Source organism: Perca fluviatilis, chromosome 1 (assembly GCF_010015445.1).
Source record: "Perca fluviatilis chromosome 1, GENO_Pfluv_1.0, whole genome shotgun sequence".
NCBI lineage: Eukaryota > Metazoa > Chordata > Actinopteri > Perciformes > Percidae > Perca > Perca fluviatilis.
This window is the reverse complement of record NC_053112.1, coordinates 36,744,944-36,769,322: the sequence shown is the minus strand read 5'-3', so window position 1 is coordinate 36,769,322 and position 24,379 is coordinate 36,744,944. Positions and strand designations below refer to the sequence as shown.

General features: G+C 43.1%; 1 protein-coding gene across 1 annotated transcript in view; it reads left to right on the top strand.

The window, feature by feature from the left end:
- Positions 1-24,379, top strand: part of rims1b (regulating synaptic membrane exocytosis 1b) — a 106,063-nt gene that overhangs the window by 70,226 nt on the left and 11,458 nt on the right. The window contains 9 exon segments of the mRNA XM_039796546.1: positions 3,344-3,463; positions 4,286-4,375; positions 5,432-5,509; positions 6,013-6,078; positions 10,187-10,300; positions 11,595-11,701; positions 13,638-13,741; positions 13,921-14,081; positions 19,246-19,460. Of these exon segments, the coding sequence (XP_039652480.1) occupies positions 3,344-3,463; positions 4,286-4,375; positions 5,432-5,509; positions 6,013-6,078; positions 10,187-10,300; positions 11,595-11,701; positions 13,638-13,741; positions 13,921-14,081; positions 19,246-19,460 (1,055 nt within the window).

Sequence of the window (24,379 nt, the reverse complement as noted above, 5' to 3'; positions counted from 1 at the left end):
AATTGCATTTGATGTGTTCACTCACAGCAGTTGTATACTTTATTTTTCTTGTCTTGCTTTACGATGCATGATCTCCAATCGTACAACCAGGGGCATAGGTAGATACAGCAACACACTACCCCCCAAAATGCCCCTGTTAGTAAACGGTATCCATAAAGACATTTACAGGTAAGCGTTTAGCGTGAAAGGCAGTGTTGCGTACCCCTTTTCTGTGCCTGTGTCCAGCTTTCCCAGACTCATTTGTGGGCTTGGTGGGTCATGTAGTTGCAGCAGTGTTCTCTCAAAGCAATACATGTCCATATGTCTCCCAGACCACTGTGCTGCTTGTGCTTGCTTTGGTCGGAGTGTGTGTCACGTAGCTTTTGTCATGGTGCCGCTTTAGCTAACTAAATGATCTGTGTTGCTTTTCCCCTCTGTATTATGCAATCCTTTAAAGGACCCTGTTGGTGCTCGCACATGCTGTAGACCTTTACCTACATACTGTACATATACTTCACTTCTGACCATTTTTCCAAAGCATTTCAGAAGTTTTAAGACTGATTTCCTATGTTCTATGTAGCGGTTTTTGAACAGGAAGTCATCATCATTTTGAAATGTGCAGTCATGGGAGCTTTGCCATCTGGATTTTGATAGAGGAGTGTCAATAAAGTGTTGCGTTCACAAGCTATGTTGTCAGATAATCAAACCTGCGAGCTAAACAATAAGGACATAATAATGAGTATATTTTCTTTTGCACTGTTAGCTGAATCTCAAGCCTGAGATGTCAAGCGAGCTAGGCACCAATATTTTTTAAAAAGCCTTTATTTAAATGGCTATGTCATCTAGAAATCATAGTACATTAAAAATAGATGGATAGCAACCGACGCGTAGCGACACAAAATGTCCTTCTTCAGGGTTTATCCCTCAAAACGCGGCTAAAACAACTTTTGAACGTACATGTTCCACCAAAACAAGTTCTTCCTCTTTCTTTGTGTTGTTATTCTAACCTCCGGTGGATTTGTGAGGACTATGGTTAACTGCTCCTCAGATCTCTGCAGGGTAAATCCAGACAGCTAGTTAGACTATCTGTCCAATCTGAGTTTTCTGTTACACGACTAAAACTGCTTTTGAACGTACACATGTTCCACCAAAACGAGTTCCTTCCTGAGACTATTTAGCAGAGGCACCGTTGCTCTGTCCGGCGCTTAGCGCCACCCAAGATGATTGTGATTGGTTTAAAGAAATGCCAATAAACCAGAGCACGTTTTTCTCCCATCCCGGAATGCTGTGTGGACTAGCCAGACCCTAATCAGAAGGTCTGGCTATGTGAGACTATGAACACAGTAAACATTATACCTGCAAAACATCAGCATATTAATATTGTCACTGTTAGCATGTTGCTGACGATAGCATTAGCTCCACCACAAGCACCACGCAAACACCTAAGTACAGCCTCATAACGCTGCTAGCATGTAGACTCTTAATTTACTACACATCTTGTAAAGTTCAATGTCTCCTGTGTCTCCGGAGGAGCTTTGTAAGATCTGAGAACATAACCTCAAATGATGTCAGCAGGGTTATCTTGGCTTGTGTTTGGAGACTACAAATTATTTATTTATGGGTTAACGTTTATTTGTATAACTAGTTGCATTATGGGAAGTGTAGGATCTAGAGTTTTGGGAGTTTTCCATATGTTTAGAAGATCTCGGCCTCTTCTGCACCAAGCGAATGCCCTTAATGCATTATGTAAATGCAATACTAAGGCCGGCCACACACTGGCTGCGTGGCGTGAGCGTGTCAGCTGCGTGGCGTGTCTGCGTTTTTATTTGGGCTCCCATGTTAACATGTTAGAGCTTTCACACTGCCTCCGTGACACGCACGTCTCAGGCGCGGCTCGAGCCACGCCGAAAACATGCCTGCTAGAAATAGGACCGGCGCCTATTTTTCATGCGACATGCAAGCGTGTTGGAAGCGTTTCCAGGCAAAATAGAATAGGATAAGATGTTTATATGTCATTTTGACACAAATACATATTAATAAATGACATTTTGATGTTTTGAAAGTCTCTAGGTTTTGACATAAATGCAGATATAAATATAATTTACAAAAATAATAATAAGTATCGATTTTCAAATATTGCACCTGTCAATACAGAAGGAAATATTCTGTAGCCTATTTTGCCGTCAATACAGCCGACGTTGTCTTTGCTGTAATCAGATCAGTATATATTTATGTTTAACATGGTATTTCATTTTGTCAATGGGAAACATCCATGTGTATAGACAAGGCTAGCAGCAGCAGCGCCACATCAGACGCGTTTCTGGTGTGCAAAGACACAGAAAACGCAACGCAGCCGCCACGCAACAGAAACGCCACGCTCACGCCATGCAGCCCGTGTGTGGCCGGCCTAAGTTGCTGGTGTACCTTGTAGTAATGGCTGCCTGGAAATTAGTCAAAAACATCTGGAATGGTTTGGAAATGTTCAGCATAATGTAAAGAATATGTGAGTTGCAGTTAATAGCTAAAACATGCAAAAGCACCAATACGGTCCTTTAATGCATTTATCAGATGTTGATCCTAGAATATTAGTGCATATTAAAATTTTGCATAATTTTTCTCTACCTCTGAACCGGCATTAAAAACACATAATCATTAGTCATATTTACTGTAATGCCTCATTCTCGGCCGTGTAGCTAACGGACAGACAGACCTTCTGTATAAGTCATTTCCTCCATTTCTCTCTGTTGGGCTCTAATCCTTTTCATGCCACTCCTATACATTTTATAGATCTACTGTAGCTTGGTTTTTCCTCGCCACGTGCCGCCTCGGCAGCTTTATAACTGTAGATTGTGTTATATAATCAGTATTACATGTAATCTCCCCATATATCTGTGTGGGGTCAATCCACAGAGAGGGCAAGAGGAACTATCTCTACACTCTTATGTAATGAATTCCTCCCTCTGAAATCACAGACAGGAAGATGCAGTTTATCTCAAGTCTTCCTTAAGTCAGTTTCTGTTTGTGGCGTGTTTTTCCGGTCATCACCAGCAACACGGAGCAGCCACATTTCTATTCTATGGCTATCTAATCTTAGGTTGTGTTTTTTTTAGAATACTCCCTTTTTTTCTGAGCTACAATGTTAACTGGCAACCACATTTTGTGTTGCGTCATTGTGTGACAATGTAAATGTTGCTTCTCTGTCTCTCCTAATCATTTGCAAGAAGCCTGCGCCGTTTCATGCTTGTGTTTTCTTCCCCCTTCACTTACTTTGCTCTGCTTCTTTCAGTCAGCTGCATGTGTCAGTTTTTCTTTTTCTTTGCCTTTCCCCTTTGCACGCCGGCCTTTCGGGGGCTCTGGCGTACAGCTCCACCCTCCCCGCATGCCTAAAGAGCAAGCCGTACCACCGGCGCGAAGGGGGCAGCACCATGCCTCGTAGCATCCTTACACACCGTGTGCTCAGGTTCACTGATGAGGTCACGGTTAGGTAAGAACTTACACGCTTCACGCACCATCTCCTCCCTCGTCCTCCCTCCCCCCTGGAACCTTTTCTTTCTCCCTTTTTTTCCCGGGCGACAACGCATAGCAGAGGCTTAAGCATGTCCTGGCAGAGCATTAAACAAACACTAAACTCCTAAGCCCTTGTTGCCATCCGTTTAAAGGCATTTGGGCCTGAAAACATTATGTGCAATGTCATGCGATGACACAGAGCCAACCATCTGTTGGAAGTAAGCGTTGTCACGGCGCAGCATGACGCGACAAACATACAGCTGTGAGCGTATGCAAGCGCAGAGTAAACTCGAACACTGGCTGCTTCTCTGCTCATTCACCCCCTCCTCGCACACTTACGAGCAGCCCCACCCTCTCCCACTTAGACCTGGTTCCCATGGCAACTCACCAACCTTGCATCTGAGTGGTCTCGCAGTGTATGGCCACGAGGAATGACTGGCTCTGATAAATGTAGTTACAGCATCAGAGCCATTACATGTTACTGCACTGTCTGATGGCCTTCCTTATTCTCTCTGTGTCTCTCCCTCCTTCCCTCCATCTCCTCTCTGCCTCTTTTTTTCTCAATTTGACTTCACACTGTCCTCCCTTTTCTCACTTCTCTCTCCGTTTTCTTTTGTCTACCTCCTATTTGTTCCCCCACACTATTCACCATCTCTTCTTCCTGACACCTCTGCTTGCATCCTCTGTCCTTGTACATCTCCTGTCTCCATCTCTGTGTCTCTGTGTCTCTCTGTCTCTCTCTCTCTCTCTCTCTCTCTCTCTCTCTCTCTCTCTCTGCTGCCATGTTGTGGCGGTGCAGCGACCTGCAGCCATCGTTGGACAGAGCGAGGAGTGCCAGCACCACCTGTCTGAGACCAGACACCAACTTTCACTCCCCTGACAGAGACAGGTATAAAAAAAGAAAGAAAATGAACACACGTTAATCCACACATTGTTTTTAATGCGGGGTCGTGAGTCAAGTGAATTTAGTTTGCACACGGTTCTGATATTTTATTTGAAAGATGAATACAGAAACAATGATCATAGACTCTGCTGAACGCTCTGCTTTCACATCTGGGCTGCACGATTGATGAATCCTCCAACATTTTAGGGTTTAGGATGCTGCGCGTCTTCACGCCAGTCAGTCATGTCATGTGTCCCTCTCATCCATGAATGAATTTGCCATTGCACACTTTTTATTTTATTTTTTATTTTTTTTACAGAAAAATCTGCTGTTTGAATTTGGATTTCTTTTTAAATATCTATCATTTCAGTAGTGTTCTGTACAGAATACTTATCAGAGGCAGTCTGAATAATGGCGGACCCGGTTATAGAGCTAACAAATGTGTGTAAAGTTAGATTAGGAGATTGATACCACTCCTAAATTTGTATATCAAGCTGCAGGCAACAGCCGGTTAGCTTAGATTCACACAAAGACTGGCATCAGAGGGAAACAGCTAGCCTGGGTGTGTCCAAAGGTAACAAAAAACACAAATTATCGTATTTACACTTTGGTTTTTGTTAAACAAATTAAATATGACATGGCAATTTGTGATAGTGCTGATAGGTGGATTCTGACCTGCAGACAGACACCAGCCCCCTCCCCCCTTTAAAACAAAAAAAAGTATGCTAAGCTAAGCTTACCATTTCCTGGCTATTGATGATTTCATCAGACTCTCAGCGAGAAAGCAGTTAAGTATATTTTCCAAACGTGTCAAACTATTCCTTAAAATAAATAGTTAAACAGCATTATCTAAGTTCCATTATGTTTACAGCTTGTGTACAGTAAGTGCTTGGAATGCTCAGATTTCTAACGGGACTTGAAATGCTGTCTCTTTTGACTGATATTGTGTCATAACATTTAAAGAGAATTCACAGTTTCAAAGCCTTGACTGTCCCTCTTAACTCACTAACAACCTCTCCCTACCTTTGGGATGCTCCTCCTCCCACCCTTCCACCCCTCTAGGTTCTCCAACTCTTTGCCCCGCAAGATTCCCCCAAGCCCCAGGATCTTAGTAGAACATGTGGGCCCTGAGGAAGACAGGTACACCAGGCCTGCCCCCTCCTGCTGTCCCCAACTCTTAAAACACTAGGCTACAGCTCTGCTTGCCTGCTTGTGCCTCCAAAGCCTATCCTGTAGCCTAAAGCTCATTCTGTAGATGATAGCGTTGCACAGATCCTCTGCCTTTTCCTCTTTTCCTGTAAATATTTGTGGTCTCTAAAGCTGTGTAATCCCCGCACCTGCCCTTTCTGCTGAGCGCCTCTGAATCCCCCCACCTCTCTGGCTTGAAAGTGCTTTCTTTTCTGTTGCTGGTGGGAAAAAAAGAATATGCAATTGTCAACTATACTGTTTTTACAAACCACAAAAATACAAACCATACAGTCTCAGCTTGAGCCTTTTACATTATATCCAACACATCAGTCAATATTCAGTTTTGCCATTCTGTGGGTCATCACTCTCCATACCGTGTGTCTTTTTCTTCCCCTCTCTCTCTGTCTCTCTGTCTCTCTCTCTCTCTCTCTGTGGTTGCTGTTTGCCGAAAACAGGCAGTGTAGCAATTCATCAGGTCCAAACTGTCAAAGGGGCAGCAAAAAAAGCCTGGAGGGGGACAGGTGAGATCATTCACTCATTCACTCACTCACTCTCCCACTCACTCTCTCACCTTATTTAATCTCTTCTCATTACTGCCAGTTCTTCTCTGCTCCATGGGGAGGGATGATATCTACAATACAATATTTGTGCTTTGATTTTTTTACTCTAAAAAAGACCTTTCCCCGATGTTGGACATTTGCTGCTTTGTAGGTTTCTAGGTGCTTGGACATTGTGGTTTACATCTGGTTAGCTTAGCTTAGCATTATGACTAGAAACAGCTAACCTGACTCTGTCCAAAGGTTAAAACAATGTACATGTGTATCAGCACCCCTAAAGCTCACTAATGAAAGGAACACGCCGACTTATTGGGACTTTGTCTTATTCCCTGTGTCCCCCAGAGTTAGATAAGTCCATACATACCCTTCTCACTATGCTTTTACTATCTAGTAATTGTTGACTTTATTACGCCAACTCTGAGTGAACTCCAGGTGAACTCTCTGCTCCTCATCACGGGGCTTCAGGTGCTGCGCGCAAATCACTCCGCCCAAGTAACAGAGAGTAGCAGTGCTTCGCCTTCTGAGAATATAGTTCCCAGTATGTATACGGTTAGAAGATGGCTGTGTGTCATATGACCTTGTTATTTGGACAAGCTGTGACTATACAAATCACAACATGTAAACAGGAACATGTTGGCGTTATTTTGTCACTTATTGGGAGCAGTAGGCTAGTTGGAGCCGGTTACCTCCAGGATCTGTGCTAAGTTAGGCTAGATGGAGCTGGTTACCTCCAAGATCTGTGCTAAGTTAGGCTAGATGGAGCCGGTTACCTCCAAGATCTGTGCTAAGTTAGGCTAGATGGAGCCGGTTACCTCCAAGATCTGTGCTAAGCTAGGCTAGATGGAGCCGGTTACCTCCAGGATCTGTGCTAAGCTAGGCTAGATGGAGCCGGTTACCTCCAGGATCTGTGCTAAGCTAGGCTAGATGGAGCCGGTTACCTCCAGGATCTGTAGGCTAGCGGTGGGTGCGTCAGACAGAGTTACAACACGCACGGAGATGAGAAGGGTATGTATGGACTTATCTAATGCCACGTTCTATTTACCTCGGAACTCGTTTTTTACGAGGTCAAAGTCGGAAACACGCCCCTCGGACCTCGTACAACCTCGCAGTAGCCACAGTTCAAAATCCAACATGGCTGCCCCCTGTATCAACAGTTGTGAAAGCTGCAGTAACATAAAGTTATGAGCACTTCTGTCTTATTTGTGTCACTAAATCAGTCGTTCACACAGGCATGTCCAACTTCTATCTGTGGACATGTTGTTACGCTGTTTGCATGCACAAAAAACGGCGTAATGCATTGTTATCAAGTGGTTGCTAACAATAGCTAACCGGGCTCGGGCTAGAGCTAATGAAAACAATGAAAATCCGACTTTTAAATAGAACGCATTCAACTCGGGTATGACATCATTCCCAGTTCCGGCTTCCGAGTTCCGAGGTAAATAGAACGCAGCATTACTCTGGGTACGGTGAATAAGACAAAGTCCCAATAAGTCGGCGTGTTCCTTTAACACATTATGGTGTTGATTTGTGGTTTTATTAGGGTTATCTTCTGCATAAATTTTTTAACACTTACTGGATATTTTCCAGTTTGCATATAAGCGGAATCATAGCACTGAACATGCAGGTGTAACATTAAAACACCTGATATCAAATCATTTAGACAAGCCTTAAACATTCAAATGCATTCAACACAAGATGATCCTAGTATTCGTCAGTATTGTACGGACAGATCAGTGCAGTGCTTCACTAATTATTAATCCATAGAAGACACAAGAAAATGTTTAGTTTTGGTAAACTTTATCCTCCACCTGTTATGGTGCGTGTCCATTCTCAGCATCCTTTCCCAACTTCCCGTTCATTTCTATGGGAGCAGCCGCGCAATGCATTGTGGTAGTGTCGCGGGGACTTGCCCTCTCCTCATTTGCATAAAGTTGTATCCAGCCAACTTTATCGGCTGGCGAAAATCTTTTAAACTGACCTTTGTTGATCTGAAATGAACACCGATTCATCGACTGCATGGCCTATTTCTCGCTTAAAATGTTTACAGAAACACGTTTCGCTGGACTATTTTCATAAAATACGAGATCGTGCCGTACGAGCCGCCATTATGGTCGGTTTAGAAATTCGGGAGCAGACAGACCCACGCGTCGCGTTCGTCTAATTAGCTACAGCCATCGCGGTTGTAGGAGGGTGGAGACTGTTTTCTTTGCCTGTCAGTGGTCAGTGAAGAGAAACTGGTGGCGAGCTCGCTAGCGTGCAATGTTGGGAAGCGGGGGGAATCCCATCCGTGAAAACAACGCGCATATGGACACCCACCTTTACTGTTGCATAATACACAAATGCAGTTTCCTCTTATATATATTTTAGGCATCTATGGGGACGCTGCTTTATCTTGGAGTGCACATACAGGTTATATCCGTTGCAAGTGCAACAACATTTGCTTTCTTAGGAGACTGAGGTCATTTGGAGCATACAAACAGATCCTGTAATTATTTTTCCAATCAAAATTACAGAATGTTCTGCAGCATAGAATCAGTGCATGGCACAGTTGTCTCTCTGTTCATCTTAAAGCTAGACTGGCTCCTCTGCTCCGGAGGATCTGCTCTAAGATTAGGGGTCAAACACTTGAGTCAAACCAGAGTTTGTGTTTTAAGTAGGCCTTCCTGTGCACACGTAGACTAAGCACTGAATGTAAAAAAGAGTGATTCAATTAATGAAGGCTGTGCAATTTAATCGAATTTTGATCATTTTGACAATCGCAAAAATTAATGTAATCGAGAAAAACAATTAATTTGCACATTACGTTTAGCGAGTAAACGCTTATTTTGTCTTGTGTTCAAAATGGAAAAAAAAACAACTATGAAGGGGGATTTCACAGTTGAAGGTGTTTTCACTGTTATTTGTTTAACTGTTTCACGTTTTTTTTTAGTTCAATAAATGCAACAAATTTTCAAAAGTCGATGAGTAATCGTGTTAAATAATAGTGATTTCAGTTTTCACCAAAATAATTGTGATTATGACTTTTTCCCATAACTGTGCAGCCATACAATTGATTGCACAGCAGCCACTTATTCATACTGTCTGATGTAAGAGACGTTTGTATTGTTTTGCTGTTTGGTTAAATGTAGTTTAAATGTGGTTAAATAGCCTAGTAACATTTAACTTAAGAAACAACATCTATGAAATAATGACTATATTTTGCTCAGCTTGGCCACTGCACTGAAGATATAGTCCCAGTACTGTATGCTGCTGCAGAGTGCACCGGCTGTATGAAATGGATGATTGTACTCTGATGGTGTACGCTGTTTGCACACTCTTTTCATTACAGCGCTCTGCACAGTCAAAATAGCATTACAATCCAACATGGGTTTTAGATGGTGGTATAGAGGAAGGCTTGTTCTTACATTGCACTTGATCATGTACAAGACTTATTACATTCTGGCATGACTTTAGTGACATTATGACCAAGCTCACTGGATTTACCTTCCCACTAGATCCACAGATATGCTTGTTAGGGAACTTTACAACCAGTAATGCACATTTAAGAAACCTACAAAAGAAGTTTCTTACAGTAGCCCTCTGCATTGCCAGGAAGTGCATAGCCATCCCATGGAAGTCAGATTCCCATCTCCCCATTGCTAGATGGCTTTATGAAATGAAAACATGTATTCCACTTGAAAGCATCACGTATGCTCTTAGAAATGAATATAACATCTTGCTCAAGATTTGGCAGCTCTGTTTGGCCTATGGGTACTTTGCTGACTCATATAGCAGACCAAACCTGAATCAATATGCCACTGGTCATCAGGACAAGTTATATTGTCTCTTCACATTGCCTCTCTTTTCTTTTTGTTTTATTTATTAATTTTATTTTACTCCTTTTGAGTAGGGTCCACCTCCGTTTGTAAGTGGGTGGGTCAGGGAAGGGATTTGGAGTTGTCTTTGTGAGTTTATCTATGTTATTCTCAGAGCCCCAAAATGAGTAACATATGTTGCATTATTATCATTTGAATTCATTTTGCTGTATTTATAAGGATTTATATTTTCATTTCTTTTTATTTGCTGATGGCAGTCGTATCCAGCCCACCTCTATCCTGAGGGGCAGTAGGGGGAGAGGGGGCCCGCTGAGGCCCTTTGGCCAGACAGCCTTGGCCAGGTCGTGCCTAAACTCGCCACAGCTAGACAGGTGCATGCTACTGCCAGCACTACGCCTCCACTCCCCTCTGTGCTGGTGTCCTCTATGTCGCACTGAGTGTGGTAAAACAGTATGCGCAAAAACCACATATACTGCTACTTTAACAACAACAGTGCCATGTTAGCTACGGAAGCCCCGAAAGGCAAGGTAGGAAAAAAAAATTTCATAGCCTATATGTGCAATAAAACCTTTGTGAGTAACAAGCCGATATTTTGGCTATACTGTTCAACAGGCATAAACATGTAGAACACTGATATTTCAGTCTGCTCTCATCCGCGGCTGCTGTTGTGTGTTATACAGTACAAAAAGCAAATTGCTACAAACATGCTAAAACGAAAGTTTTCTGATATTTAGTCAAACTGTTTGTCTTAGTAAGCAAATTCTTGTAAACTAAGCTGCTTTTTGAGGCGAACCAGCCTCTTTTTTTTCTTTCTCCCTGCGGTCCACGTGGCTAATTAATATTCATGTAAATGTCACCTGAGTAAATATATTAATTAGCCATGTGGACCGCTGGTAAAGAAAAAAAAACGAGGCTGGTTCGTCTCAGCAGTTGAGTGTACAACACGCGGTCTCCTCACAATATGATTTCATATGCATCGCATATCTACACTGTTTAACCCGAGTCGGCGCCTTTGTGTTTTACAGTAGACATTTGTTGTTAACTAAGGAGGTAAAACCTTGTGTTTATGCTGCATTTGGCTAAACTTTCAATTCCCTTTGTATAATCCACTAAGCGCTTCAGCACGGCTTTCTCGCCCTCAAAACAGCCTAATTAAGAAGTAAATGTTTAAATACGAGACAATATCCATGGCCAAAACAATGGCCAAAGTTTTTTTTTTTTTTTTTTTTCACCTTGCCTTACAGGGCTTCCGTAGTCACCCGAGGTGGGCGTATATATATCTTGTACTGTTCAACAGTGGTTTATGTATAAAAATTTCAAGGTACTACAAGGTGTACTAAATTCAAGGTGCAATCAGGTACAAAGCTGTGGATAGTAAAGTTTATTGTATAAATGTACCATCTCAACATTGTGATACAGTAACAGGGATCTATACAGAGATACTGTGCATACTGTCTGTAAACACACTCAGTGCCACTTCCTTTACTTCTCCTGCTCCTTTAATGCTGATTCTGATCCATTTCTCTCCTAACGTCACCTTTGACCCTTAATACTGGCCATCACTTTATTGTCCCTGTGATTCAGTGTTGGGATTCACTTCACTACAGTGATGAACGCGGTTCTAATAATGTTTTTTTCGATGTGCTTTATGTTCCTGTCTGTCAGAGCACACCCTCATGGCAGCCCCTCCTCTCCAACGGGGACTCCCTCATCAGGTCGCAGGGGCAGGCAGCTGCCTCAGCTCCCCGCAAAAAGCAGCAGTATAGAGCAAGGTATGTTGTCTGTGAGGATGGATGTTTTGATTGCCGAATCATCATGGGTGGTGGGTCATGTAAGCACATTAGAGCTTAGATCGGACCCAAAAAATCAAGCCCGACCCTACCCGAGCCCGTGCATGTTGTGTCCGAGCCCGGCCGGCCCGGCCCGGCACATTAACTGGAATTATGAGCCCGAGCCCGATTTAAACCGGACAATTTGTTTATATGTGGGCCGTTAGAACTGACGTTCTCAACTACAATTCCAAGTATGAATAATGCAACAAGGGCGAAGCATGTAAACTGCGTTGTTTGTTTATTCAGAATGTAAGGGATCGCAAATGGATCCGAATGAAGAAACGTAAAAAAAACAAAAAAACTCAACCCTATCTCCCTCTGCCCGAATAGTGTGGGTAACAGATCAAGGCAGCAACACAATCAAAGCCCTGGAACCATATAAGAGACTTTCTGGTCTCGATCACCTAGTTAATACTGTCCTTCTCCACGGTCTGGTAAATCCAGACAGCTAGCTAGACTATCTGTCCAATCTGAGTTTTCTGTTGCACGACTAAAACTACTTTTGTACGTACACACGTTCCACCAAAACAAGTTCCTTCCTGAGACTATTTTGCAGAGGCACCATTTCTCTGTCTGGCGCTTAGCACCGCCCAAGACGATTGTGATTGGTTTAAAGAAATGCCAATAAACCAGAGCATGTTTTTCTACCATCCCAGAATGCTGTGTGGACTAGCCAGACCCTCCTTCGCAGCGCTGTGGAGGAAGGTCTGGCAAAGCGACACTAGTTAGCACATTATAATGCCAAATTACATTTAGTTCTTCTGGTAGAGACACAAACACACACCTGAGAAATAGGTACAGCGTGCAAAGACAAATTTAGTTTAAACATTAGTGCTAACTGCTGCTCATGAGGCTGTGAGCTCAAGGTAACATTTGGAACGGTGGAAGAGGCAAATCTGTATCCACAGAAATATCATTTGATAGTTCTTTACTCATGCAACAGTAATACATGGGCCTCACAACCAAAACCCCAAACTCTTCACAGTTGTCCTGAGTCAAACAGCATTTAAAAAGAATATGCATTGCTCGTTTTAGCTGACGTATAGCTACCAGATGGGCGGCGTTTAATGTAGAGAATCTTAATGTACCGTCAATCACAGGTGTAGATAGACAGCTTATCATCCCAAACACAACTCAGAAGCTAATTATATTTGTTCCCAGGTTGACTGTAAGCATTTGTGTCTGACTCTCCTACTGTAGCATTCGTCACGAGGGCACTTGTGTGCCATCAGTGCACATCATGCTCCATCTAGTGTCAGAAACCAGATCCTGCATCTACAAGATACTCCCTGTAGTCTCTCTTATTGGGAACAAACTGCTGTACATGATTTCTTTTTCCTGGTTTTCTTTCTCTATATCTTTCTTTTTTTATTTTATTTTTATTTTTATTAATAAATAACAACATCAAACAATGACAAGGGACACAAATCATAGGGGTCATAGTGGTATAAAAAACAGACAGTAACACTGAAGAATTAAGTTGAATTATAGAATTATTGGGATTGGGAGGGGAAGACAGTGAAAGATGTAGAAGAGAAAATAAAAAAAAAATAACAATACATAGGATCAATTGGTTAAATAAAGAGAAGAAAATAAGGCATAGTACTTACTAATTATAGTTTAAGTCAATGTAAATGACTACCGTAATGTGGATACTGAACTTAAAAAAATATTTCAATAATAATAATAGTAGTGATAAAAAAGGGGTGGAGGGGGGACTAGGGAGGGCTCCCAGGAGGTGAGCAATAGTCGCCCCGCAAGCGCCCATAACCAGCACAACCATGTGGGGCCGGCATGCAGGATAAATCTCTTTTGTGATTTATTTATTTGTTTGTTAATTATTTTCCCCATGTGAAGGTTTTTCCCTTTGTCTCAGCCCTTGCAGTAGAGGAGCGAGCCCGGCAGCTGCAGATGAAAGTACATTCCTACCGGCCTTCAGCCTCCCACGACCCAGAGACGGACCTCAAGACCAAACGGGAGGTCAGCATCTAAACCTTTTCCAGTCCTGCTTCGGATCCCCTCCTCCTCCTCCTCCTCCTCCTCCTCCTCCTCCACCTCCGCTTGATAAATGATATACTGTATGTCTATTTTTCATCATAATTTTGAGCTCAATCAACTCATTTCTCTCCCACCCCCTGCCCCTTCGTTTCTGCCCCTAGATGTACGCAGAACAGAGGCGAAGCAGCGACAACATGTCGGCCAGATCGTCAGACAGCGATATGAGCGACGTGTCGGCCCTCTCCCGTGCCAGCAGTGCCTCTCGCCTCAGTAGCACCAGCTACATGTCCATCCAATCAGAACGCCCCGGAGGACGACTCAGGTCAGTCGTCATTAGCTACTGGTCAGGTGTTCAGTTTTAGATGTTAAAGCTTCTGTGGATTTCAGTCGTCCGTCCACATACAGTCAGTTTTTAAATGTTTGGGTGACTGGTTGTTATATCTTATGTCAGAGCTGGCCCCAACCAATTTGGTGCCCTAGGCAAAATTTCAGCTGTTTTTGTTTTTGTTTAGTTTTTTTCTTCGGCGTCTTTGGCTACGTTCAGACTGCAGGCAAAAGTGGCCCAAATCTTTTCTCTTGGGGTCAAGTGACCAGGTCAGACTTCTTCAGAAGTAGTGTGAACACTCAAATCTTGCCCAGATCAGATTTTTTTCACATCAGATTCAGGCCACTTCCATATGTGGTCCTGAATCAGACCCAGATCAGATTTTTTTCAATGCAGCCGCATCCAAGGAGGATTTGATGCGACTTTTACGTCAATCTACATCAACATGTCTCACAATTATGCACCGGCGGCAGTTAGCCCTGGACACAGACAGTAACATTAAAAACTTGACAGTGATGGAGCAAGTCAATGGAGGGAGAGGGAGGTGTTAGACCTAATTAGTGTATGGGGAGATATTTAAATTCAATCAAAACTAGAAGGATCATAGCGTAACCGTCTCCTCCTCAGCACCTGCTCATTAATGGCTGCCATTACACAAACATTTTGAAATAAAAGCGAAAATACTTCCTCCATAACCTCCCTAACTTTAGTGTCATTGTTGTTGGTCTTTTGGGCATGCGGGTCAGTTCGAAACCGCAAACAGTTCACACTGGAATCTGATATAGGCCACATTTTAAAAGGTCATGTGAACAGCCCCCCAAAAAAAATCTGATCTGAGCAAAAAATCCAAATTAGGCATTAAGACTTGCGGTGTGAACGTAGCCTAAGTTGCTTTTTCCATTTATATATACTGCCTTTGCCACGGGCCGGCCCTGTTTTATATGCATGCTAATCACAATGTGTGTCTTTCTGTTTTAATTATGCATGCTGCATGTTTCTGTCCTCCTGCGTGCTCTATCTCCTCTCTCCTCACACACACACACACACACACGCACGTAAAAACACACACTGAATGGTGAAAATCCAAACAAACTGAACTCAGATCCAAGTCATTAGAGGAGGAGAAAAAAGACAGGAGGATCTCGTGGGGGGTGAATGGAGAGGAGGAGAGGAGGAGGTCGACAGGAAAGAGACGTTTCTCTGCCGAGTTGAACCGCAGGAGACACACTGTAGCCGGGGACACCAGGGAGTCCAGGTAAAGAGCCACAGATCCCAAATGGGGAATTGACAGATGCTGGCAGACCATCCATCTTCTTACTGTACAACCAGTTCACTTCTCGCAAGATAGAATCCCCTAAATCCCCCAAAACTCGACGGAAGTTTTTTAATGGCAGCAATTATCTTTGTATGAAAGTTATTTATTTTTTTGCTTGCATCCTCCAAGGAAGGTCAGAGGTCAGCTCCAACTTGTATTGCATTGTATGCAATCATTTTGCATTATGGAAACTGTAGGATGCAGTTGTTTTTAACTTAACCATTTCATTTTAACCACTGATTTATTCTCCCAAAAGTCCCCCGGCTTGATGAAGGTGGAACTCTGAATGGCCATATACATTAGGTGTTAAACAGCATTTCTGAAATAAAAATGTTAACACGACTTAGTTAAGATCAAATTAAATAAACTCTTCTTATGAATAAAAAATACTTTATTTTAAATCTGCATGAATTATTTTCAGCTTGATAGCTTTTCTTTATGCAGCATTAAACATTTTCTGAGGAATATATCAATAAATTACTGTAGATTTTTTTTTTTAAGCAAAAAATCGCTAACAATGCAACACTAACAAATGTAAAACCATAATTCAAAATGAAATAACACCTAAACTAAACATTTGCAGAAAAAATCTATCAAGAAATCAATAACTAAAGGGTAGATACAAATAAAAACTCCTGTTCTCTTTCTGTGCGCACACACACACACACACACACACACACACACACACACACACACACACACACACACACACACACACACACACCCCTGACCAGTAGCAGTGCGCTGACAGGGACAAATGAGCCTATCCCAGCAGTCCTCAGCTGGCCCAGAGGTGATGGAGTGCAGCTTATTAGCTGGCTAATGTATGGAGGTCTGGGACGAGGAGAGAGAGAGCCCCCCCTCTTTATGGCCTCACCACAGATCAATCCAAACGGAGCGTAAGAAAAGCACAGCCCCACGGCCTTTGGCACACTTTCTAGAGTCGGAGGTGAGAGAGAGGGACAGAGAGTATGTGGGAAAACGAGAGACAGAGAGAGGGAGAGAGAGATATTTTAGTTTACTCAATGAATTGTATGTATGTATTTTTTCTCATCTAATCATTATTGAATTGTATTATCCTTGATCCTTTGGCAATATTGTTTTTCTGACATCCATGCCAATAAAGCAATTTGAAATTTGAGACAGACAGAGAGAGAGAGAGAGAGGGAGCAGGACAGAGAGAGAGAGAGAAAGTGAAAAAGAGAGAGTGAAAGAGAGAGGGAGCAGGACAGAGAGAGCGATAGAGTGAAAGAGAGAGGGAGACAGGGAGGAACACAGAGAGAGACAGAGGGAGCAGGACAGAGAGAGAGACAGAGTGAAAGAGAGAGGGAGACAGGGAGGAACACAGAGAGAGAGAGAGAGAGAGAGAGAGAAACAGAAGGAGCAGGACAGAGAGAGCGACAGAGTGAAAGAGAGAGGGAGACAGGGAGGAACACAGAGAGAGAGAGAGAGACAGAGGGAGCAGGACAGAGAGAGAGACAGAGTGAAAGAGAGAGAGAGGGAGACAGAGAGCGAGAGAGAGAGAGAGAGAAGAGAAAGAGACAGAGTGAAAGAGACAGTGGGGACTTGTTTGACAGAAAAAAAGAGATTTTCTTCTTTATTGAACATTAATTTGAAAAAAACAAGCACTATCACAAACATATGGCCAAAAGTATGTGGACACTCAAACATACAGTAACGGGATCAGTGAACAGTAAAATGCAAATTTGAATTTAAAATAAAAAAAAGCTTCAGTTTCAGAAGGCCTGTAATGCTCTTTCTCTCTACAGTAATTCAGACAGGAGGTCAGTTTTTAGAGAGACAGGGGGAAGGATTTAATAATCCAAGGATGTACAAGGACGTCTGCCCTCAGGTTAGTTCTCCCTCAGAGTGGGATATTAATATCTGTATTCAGTGGATACGTTCCCATCTGCTTCAGGCCAGTTTGGTGATAGGTTATGGAAGTGACTGAGAACAAACAGATGAATGGAAACAGAGGTGGCATTGACAGTGCGACCCTTCTTACGTGTTCTTCTGTTCCCTATGTTCTTCACCCTTAAATCACCCTTAAATCCCGCCTGCTTGATATGCCTTTATGTCTGATACACTGCTCCTTGTCAATTTCATATAATTCACTGGACGATGCTCACGTCAGCTTTTTTACTTAAATCATTGTAATCGTTGTATTTGTTTGCATAATATAATTAGAATCACTTGCCGTTGGGTGAAAATGGGATTTCAAAAGGTTGACCTTTTCAGAATATAACCCCACAAAAGGTACTTTTTCTTGCTGATATCTTTAAAAAAAATGTAATGACAAAATATTGCTGGGCATTAGTTTAGTTGCAGTCCATCTTTTAAAAAAAGTCAAAAACAACAAATATTCAAAAACTGATATTTTTATATATGTTACACACATTTTACGCATTTTGTACACTATTGTTTGGCATTTTTTGGTTACATTTGACCCCTGTTTTCTGTGCCTATGTATGTTTGTGCAATCCCCTCTGCATGTCTCAGATCCCTGCGACCCCTCCTTGCATGCATCCTGTGTTGTGACTGCCGGGACCCCCTTCGTCCTGCAGACCCGGATCCTCCCCTCCCATCCCCTCCCTCTGCTGCACGCCCTTCCTTAACCCCCCTGCAGGGGGCGGTGGAGAGGCCTCAAACCAGCCTCCCCCTTCCCAGTCGCTTACCGGATCCCCTGGGCCACAGGACTTTGGCTGTCAGGGGCCCACTGGGAGCGGGGGCTCTGGGTGATAGGGGCAGCATAGCTGGGCTCTCCTGCAGCACTTTGACCCCCTCTGAGGGGATGGACATGCGGCAGCTCCTCCGAACCCCTAGGAGGCAGCATCCCGCCCTGGGCAGCTTCTGTCCGCGTGGACTGGCTTGTTTGAGAAGAATGAACTTTAATAAATGATAATGATCATCAACTTTGGACTGCTAGAACATTTAACCACAACCAGGATGCTCTCTGTAGAACTAAATATCTTTCTCTAGAGAGTCGTAGCCCAAATGACAGCACAATTATGTTACATCAAACCACAAAACACTAATGTTTGTGTTTGAGTCATTTGATAGGATATGTCCCTTGTCTGTCATCATCATTTCCCTTCTTTGGGATCCCAGGTGTATACTCTGTTATTAAATGCACACGTTGTGTGATTAATGGACACCTATTAGGCTTTTCTGTATTTCCTGTCATATCTAGTATAATGTTACAATGTGGGATGTTCATGTTAAATGTGGCCAAAGCTTCAAATAATGAGGTAAACGTATTTAAAAGAAATCCCTGTGAGCCCAAACCTCAGATTTCCCACTGTTCTGAATGCTCCGGTTTCAACAGTTTTTTTCTACTCCGTATCGTGTCATACCGAGCCGGGTTTCTATTTTTTATTCCTGCTGGAACTTGTCCGGTCGTGTAATATCTGGTTTAGAAGACTTTATCGCTGCTATATACTCAGTACGGACCGTACAGAGGCAGCGACAGCAGAGCACAGATGCTGAGACTCCGGAGATCAGGAAAAACTGACCAATCAGAGCTAACTGTCTCAGACAAAGGGGGGATACAGGTGCAGCAGCCATGGGCAGTATGAGAACAATAAAGTGTTTTTTAGAGCATGTAAACATGTTCTAGTTGAAACAATGAAAGAATACAAGGAAGAACCTGAAAACGGTAAATAACAGGTCTCCTTTAAACATACATTTTTCAAGTCAGTTTGAAATGTTACAATTATCATCATCTACCGCTTCTTGTCAACAACTCTGTATATAAAGGTACAGTATAGAGGGAGGTACAGAGCCCATGATAACATCCCTGCTCCATTACACCAGATCACAATGTCACTCAGTGTCTTCTCTCTCCAGTCGGCAGCTGCGATCGGCGGGCCGCAGCATGCTGAAGAGCTCCAGTGTGAGTGGCGAGATCTACACCCAGGAGCGCACCGACGGCAGCCAATCAGACACCGCTCTGGGCACAGTGGGTGGCGGCAGCAAGAAGAGACGCTCCAGCCTCAGCGCGCGCGTGGTGGCCATCGTCGGCAACCGTCGCAGCCGCAGCACTTCACAGATCAGTGGCCCTGGTGAGTTGCCATGGCAACCCTGACATAGCCAGTGGTGACTGTATATATGTTAACACTAGTTATGTGTGACATGAATGTGACAAATCTCTTCCCTAAAAAAAATAGGACAGATGCTAAATATTATCATGTACTTGTCAAATACTTCATTTATTGGAAGAAAAGGTAAATGTTCACTGCGATACTGCGAGGACATCTCAGCAGATACTTTGACCTTTACTAGTCTCAGTGGCGATTTACACGCTTGGTCAGGTGCCTTTAGTGTTGTTATTGATTGTAAAAGTCTCCTTTAGCGTCATATCTGTAAGAACTTTATCTAAACTGTGCTGGCTCGAGGACTATTGGCGTCACTTTAGACGCAGTTAGGTTTAGGAAAAGATCGTGGGTGGGCTTATAAAAGGTACATTACAATGACACGGGGGACAAGGACAGAGCACGAACCCCGCGGTCTCCTGGGTGAAAGTCCTGTGTAGTTAGACCGATCCACCACCCCAGCCAGCCTCCCCTGCGTGGAATTTCAGTCTTATATACTACTCGCTACCGTTGTGGCTCTTCACGCACCGCGGAGCTGCTGCTCTGCTCGGTACGTTCCATACAGACGCTGAGGGTTGCTTATCGCGTCGTATCAGACGCTGAGAGACACTGACCAAGCGTCCGTATTTTACGAGTTGGGAGTGAGAACGGGTTGAAAGGACCATCCAAGGTAGATTACCACGAGCTCCGCGATTGTGACACTAAGGTTTATGCCCCTTTTAGAAGCCACAAGTCCATATGAAAGCAGTATGAGAAAGATAGTGTTTTTTGAAGATTAAAGCATGTAAACATGTTCTGGTACAAACACATAATACAAGCTTGAACCTTAAAAAAATGCTATATAATAGGTCATCTTTAAGTCTGGCCTGCACACTTTAAAATGTCTCTCTTGTTTTTTAGCAAGGCTGCTGATAAATAGCATAAGAATGCCAGATGCAAACTGCAGACGTTGCAGTTAACGGCCAGCGCCTCAACCCCTTGGCCACAAAGGTGCTCCCAAAATGTCCTTTCTAACCTTAAAAGAAAGATTGACCCATAGCACAGACCAAAGAGTTGGGAAGCTGATGTTAATTTAAGGCAACTGCTAGCTGTCTCATCTGCAGGGACAAGGTTGCTGTTGTGTCATATATGTGAGGATATCTCGGCCCTTGCTGCACAGATTTGACCATTCTTTTTTTTTATGTGTTTCTTTTGAGTCCTCCCAACTTAAAGCATTAGTGTGTAATTTTTTATATTAATGAACATCCATTACATTCAAGCCATTGCCAAATGAGTTGATACAAAGCTTATTAAGACTCCACACAACTCTCTCTGTATTTCTCAGTATGGCTATGTTCAGAAGATTGTGCAACAGATTCTCACTTCCATCTGGTAAAATACGGACGCTTGGTCAGGTGCCTTTGGCGTTGTTATTGACTGGCGTTGTTAAAGTCTCCTTTAGCATCATATCTAAACGCGCTTATCTAAACGCGCTTGGTCGGGACTATTGGCGTCACTTTTGATGCAGTTAGATTAAGGAAAAGGTCGTGGGTGGGCTTATGTTTCCATGACACGGGGAAAGAACGGACGGTTGGGTTTAGGAAAAGAAGAACGGGATGGTTGGGTTTAGGAAAAGAAGAACGGGACAGTTGGGTTTAGGAAAAGAAGAACGGGATGGTTAGGTTTTGGAAAAGAAGAAGGGGACGGTTGGGTTTAGGAAAAGAAGAACGGGACGGTTGGGTTTAGGAAAAGAAGAACGGGATGGTTGGGTTTTGGAAAAGAAGAACGGGACGGTTGGGTTTAGGAAAAGAAGAACGGGACGTTTGGGTTTAGGAAAAGAAGAACAGGATGGTTGGGTTTATGAAAAGAAGAACGGGACAGTTGAGTTTAGGAAAAGAAGAACAGGACAGTTGGGTTTAGGAAAAGAAGAACGGACGGTTGGGTTTAGGAAAAGAAGAACGGTACGGTTGGGTTTAGGAAAAGAAGGACGGTTGGGTTTAGGAAAAGAAGAACAGACGGTTGGGTTTAGGAAAAGAAGAACAGACGGTTGAGTTTAGGAAAAGAAGAACGGACGGTTGGGTTTAGGAAAAGAAGAACAGACGGTTGGGTTTAGGAAAAGAAGAACAGACGGTTGGGTTTAGGAAAAGAAGAACAGACGGTTGGGTTTAGGAAACGTGACACGCGGGACACGACCCTCGGTCTCCTGAGTGAAAGTCCTGTGTTGTTTGACCCATCCACCCCCCCAACCAGCCTCCCTATGCAGCCTTTCGGCCTTTCCTACTACCCGCTACCGTAGTTGCTCTTACTGCTACGTCATCTTCAAACCCCGTGGAGCTGCTGCTCTCCCTGGTGCGTTCTACAAGCCACTGTCTAAACGTACGTATTTTACGAGTTCGGAGTGAGAACGGGTTGGATTGTGGCGTCCGGTTACTTTCGCGCCCAGAAACTCAAGTGAAGATAATGACTTGGCTACTAGCAACTGTGTGGAGGAGGGGTCAGGGCGGTACGTGATGGAAGACTTGTATCATGTGTGCTGACAGTTTTGTTGTCATTACTTAGAATTCCTCATGGGGGAGACAGAAACTACACATTATAGCTATTATTTAATTGAAGGGCCATACTAAATCACTGGAGATATTTGAATACGTTTGGTCATTTTCAACATGGCAACCAGAGCAGAGATTTCATATCCGTGAAGGTTTACAGGTGCTGGAGGAAAAATGGTGATGGCTGATGTATGCACAACCTCACCATGGAGCGTTACTTGGCACCATTATGATGAGTGTTGATTTTGGATTAGGCAGGTTGCAAACTGTTACTGTAACTTATCACAGAGCTTCAGCTACCTTTAGTTGGCCTGGATCACTCCTCCCCAGAACACAATCAAAGGCCCAGCACAAACACCATGCTACATGCAAACCCAAAAGCATTTACTTAACCCTCGTGTTGTCTTCCAGTCGAAATTGAAAATGTACCTTTTTTTTTACTCTTTTTCCCCCCAATGTTTTTGACGCTTTTTCCGATGCTTTGACGCTTTTTGTCACATTTTAAAGCTTATTTTTAATTCATAGTCAATAAACCTCATTTATATGACATTATACCTAACTTTTGAGTTAAACAAAAGCAGAAATTATAAATTATTTTGACTAATAGTTGAGTGGATCGCAGACCGGTATATGTCAAAGTTTAGTCTGGATACTGTTTTAAACATTGTTTTTCAAATGCTATAAAATTGAATAAAACACCCAAAGTGCAATGAAAGTAATCATTCATTTTACCTGCGAAGCACGTCCATGCACCCATGTTATTTTTGGGCAATTTGGTTGAAAGAAACCCATATTTCTGATATAAAAAAAACTTTGAAAGCGGGTCAAATTTGACCTGTGGACAACACAACGGTTGAAGTACTGCACTAAAATATGAGACTGTGTTTCACATAGAAACAATCCTTACACATGCAGAAGATTTGTCCTAAGGAGCAGACTGTCCCGAAGAACCACGGGTTGCAAGTGCCCTTTTGTTCTGTACAAAAACAAACCTCTGCTGTCCTAGCGCCCTTTATAAAAGACAAATAACAAAAGAATATGTCTGGGAGAGTTTCAGAACATGGTGGCCCGCTGAGAGCCCCTCGCAGCTCAGCTCCCGGGCACACAACAGAGTCTGAGTCCAGCATGCACTTTTACCACAGGGGGGGGGTGTAAGACGCATGATGAAAGCCAAACACTGTACTCCTCCTTCTTTGTAGTGGACATAAAAAGCTATTAGAGAATATAAAGCCTAAGGGAGAGGAGGAGGGGAGGAGGTGCTCTTTCCCTCTCTGCCTGATGTAGACAGGAGCGAGAGGAAGTAGAGAGTGCAGAGATAAACCTTAATTTCCTCTTCATGATAGATGAGAGCAAATGCAGGTAAGGGAGACTTGTGTTTGAGTTTTTTAACTTTGGGATTTTAGTGTGGTTAAAAGAGAATTACTACTTAACATTGTATGGTAGGTTGTACTGTTGACCACCTCACCTGCTAGATTTACAACTACATCTCATGCGCAGCATATACAATGACGGCAGGCTCAATGACGTAGCTACATTTCTCTCTTTGCACCATATATGCCAATATTTTTAGTCAGAAGGTGGACGCACCCCCCCGTCCAAGATGCCACACACTGTTGTTTGGGTTGTTTTTCTGCCCAACAATTTCCTGTTTACTACTGATTACCAGATTCAGCACGACATGGGGGGGAGACTTTGGCCGTGCTTCAGAAAGAGAGATCACCGAGTCCCTAACCGCATCTGTAGGCTGTCCTGTAATGTTCTACTTTTTCGTTCCCCCAGTGAATTGTTTGATACTGTATGAAAAAGGCTTTAGCTCATTGATAAATGTGCTCTGTTTCTCTGTAATGTTTGTTGTTTCCTAACCACAACATGGGTTCAAGGGAATCTTTTCTTAATGTTTGATTTGCCATTTTCTAAATGAAATATTATGTGGGGCAGCAAAGGTTTAAAGGGCACTGCACCGATTTTACACATGAAGTTCAGTTTACTGGTAATTGGGTTGGGGTTAACCTGTGAAAGTGATTGCTATAATCCATAATGTCTTCTGTGGCTCTGGAGGAACTTTCTAAATTCGATTTTGAGAGTACACATTTATACCAGAAAGGCTGTGTCACAAACCGGAGGGGGTGTGAAGTTTGAAGGACATGGGTATTTGTTACAAGGCAGAGAGGGTGTGACAAAAGATGCTTTTTAGTTGAATTATGGGAAATGTAGGATCTGGCATTCCAGCTGGACCCATACTAGTGACTAAAAGTCAGGATTTCTTGTTTCCTAACCACAACAAGGGTCAAAAGAAAATCGTTCTCTTAATCCTCTGTGGTTTTCTGTTCTGAATGAAACCCTTTTAAAACATTTTCGGCTGAC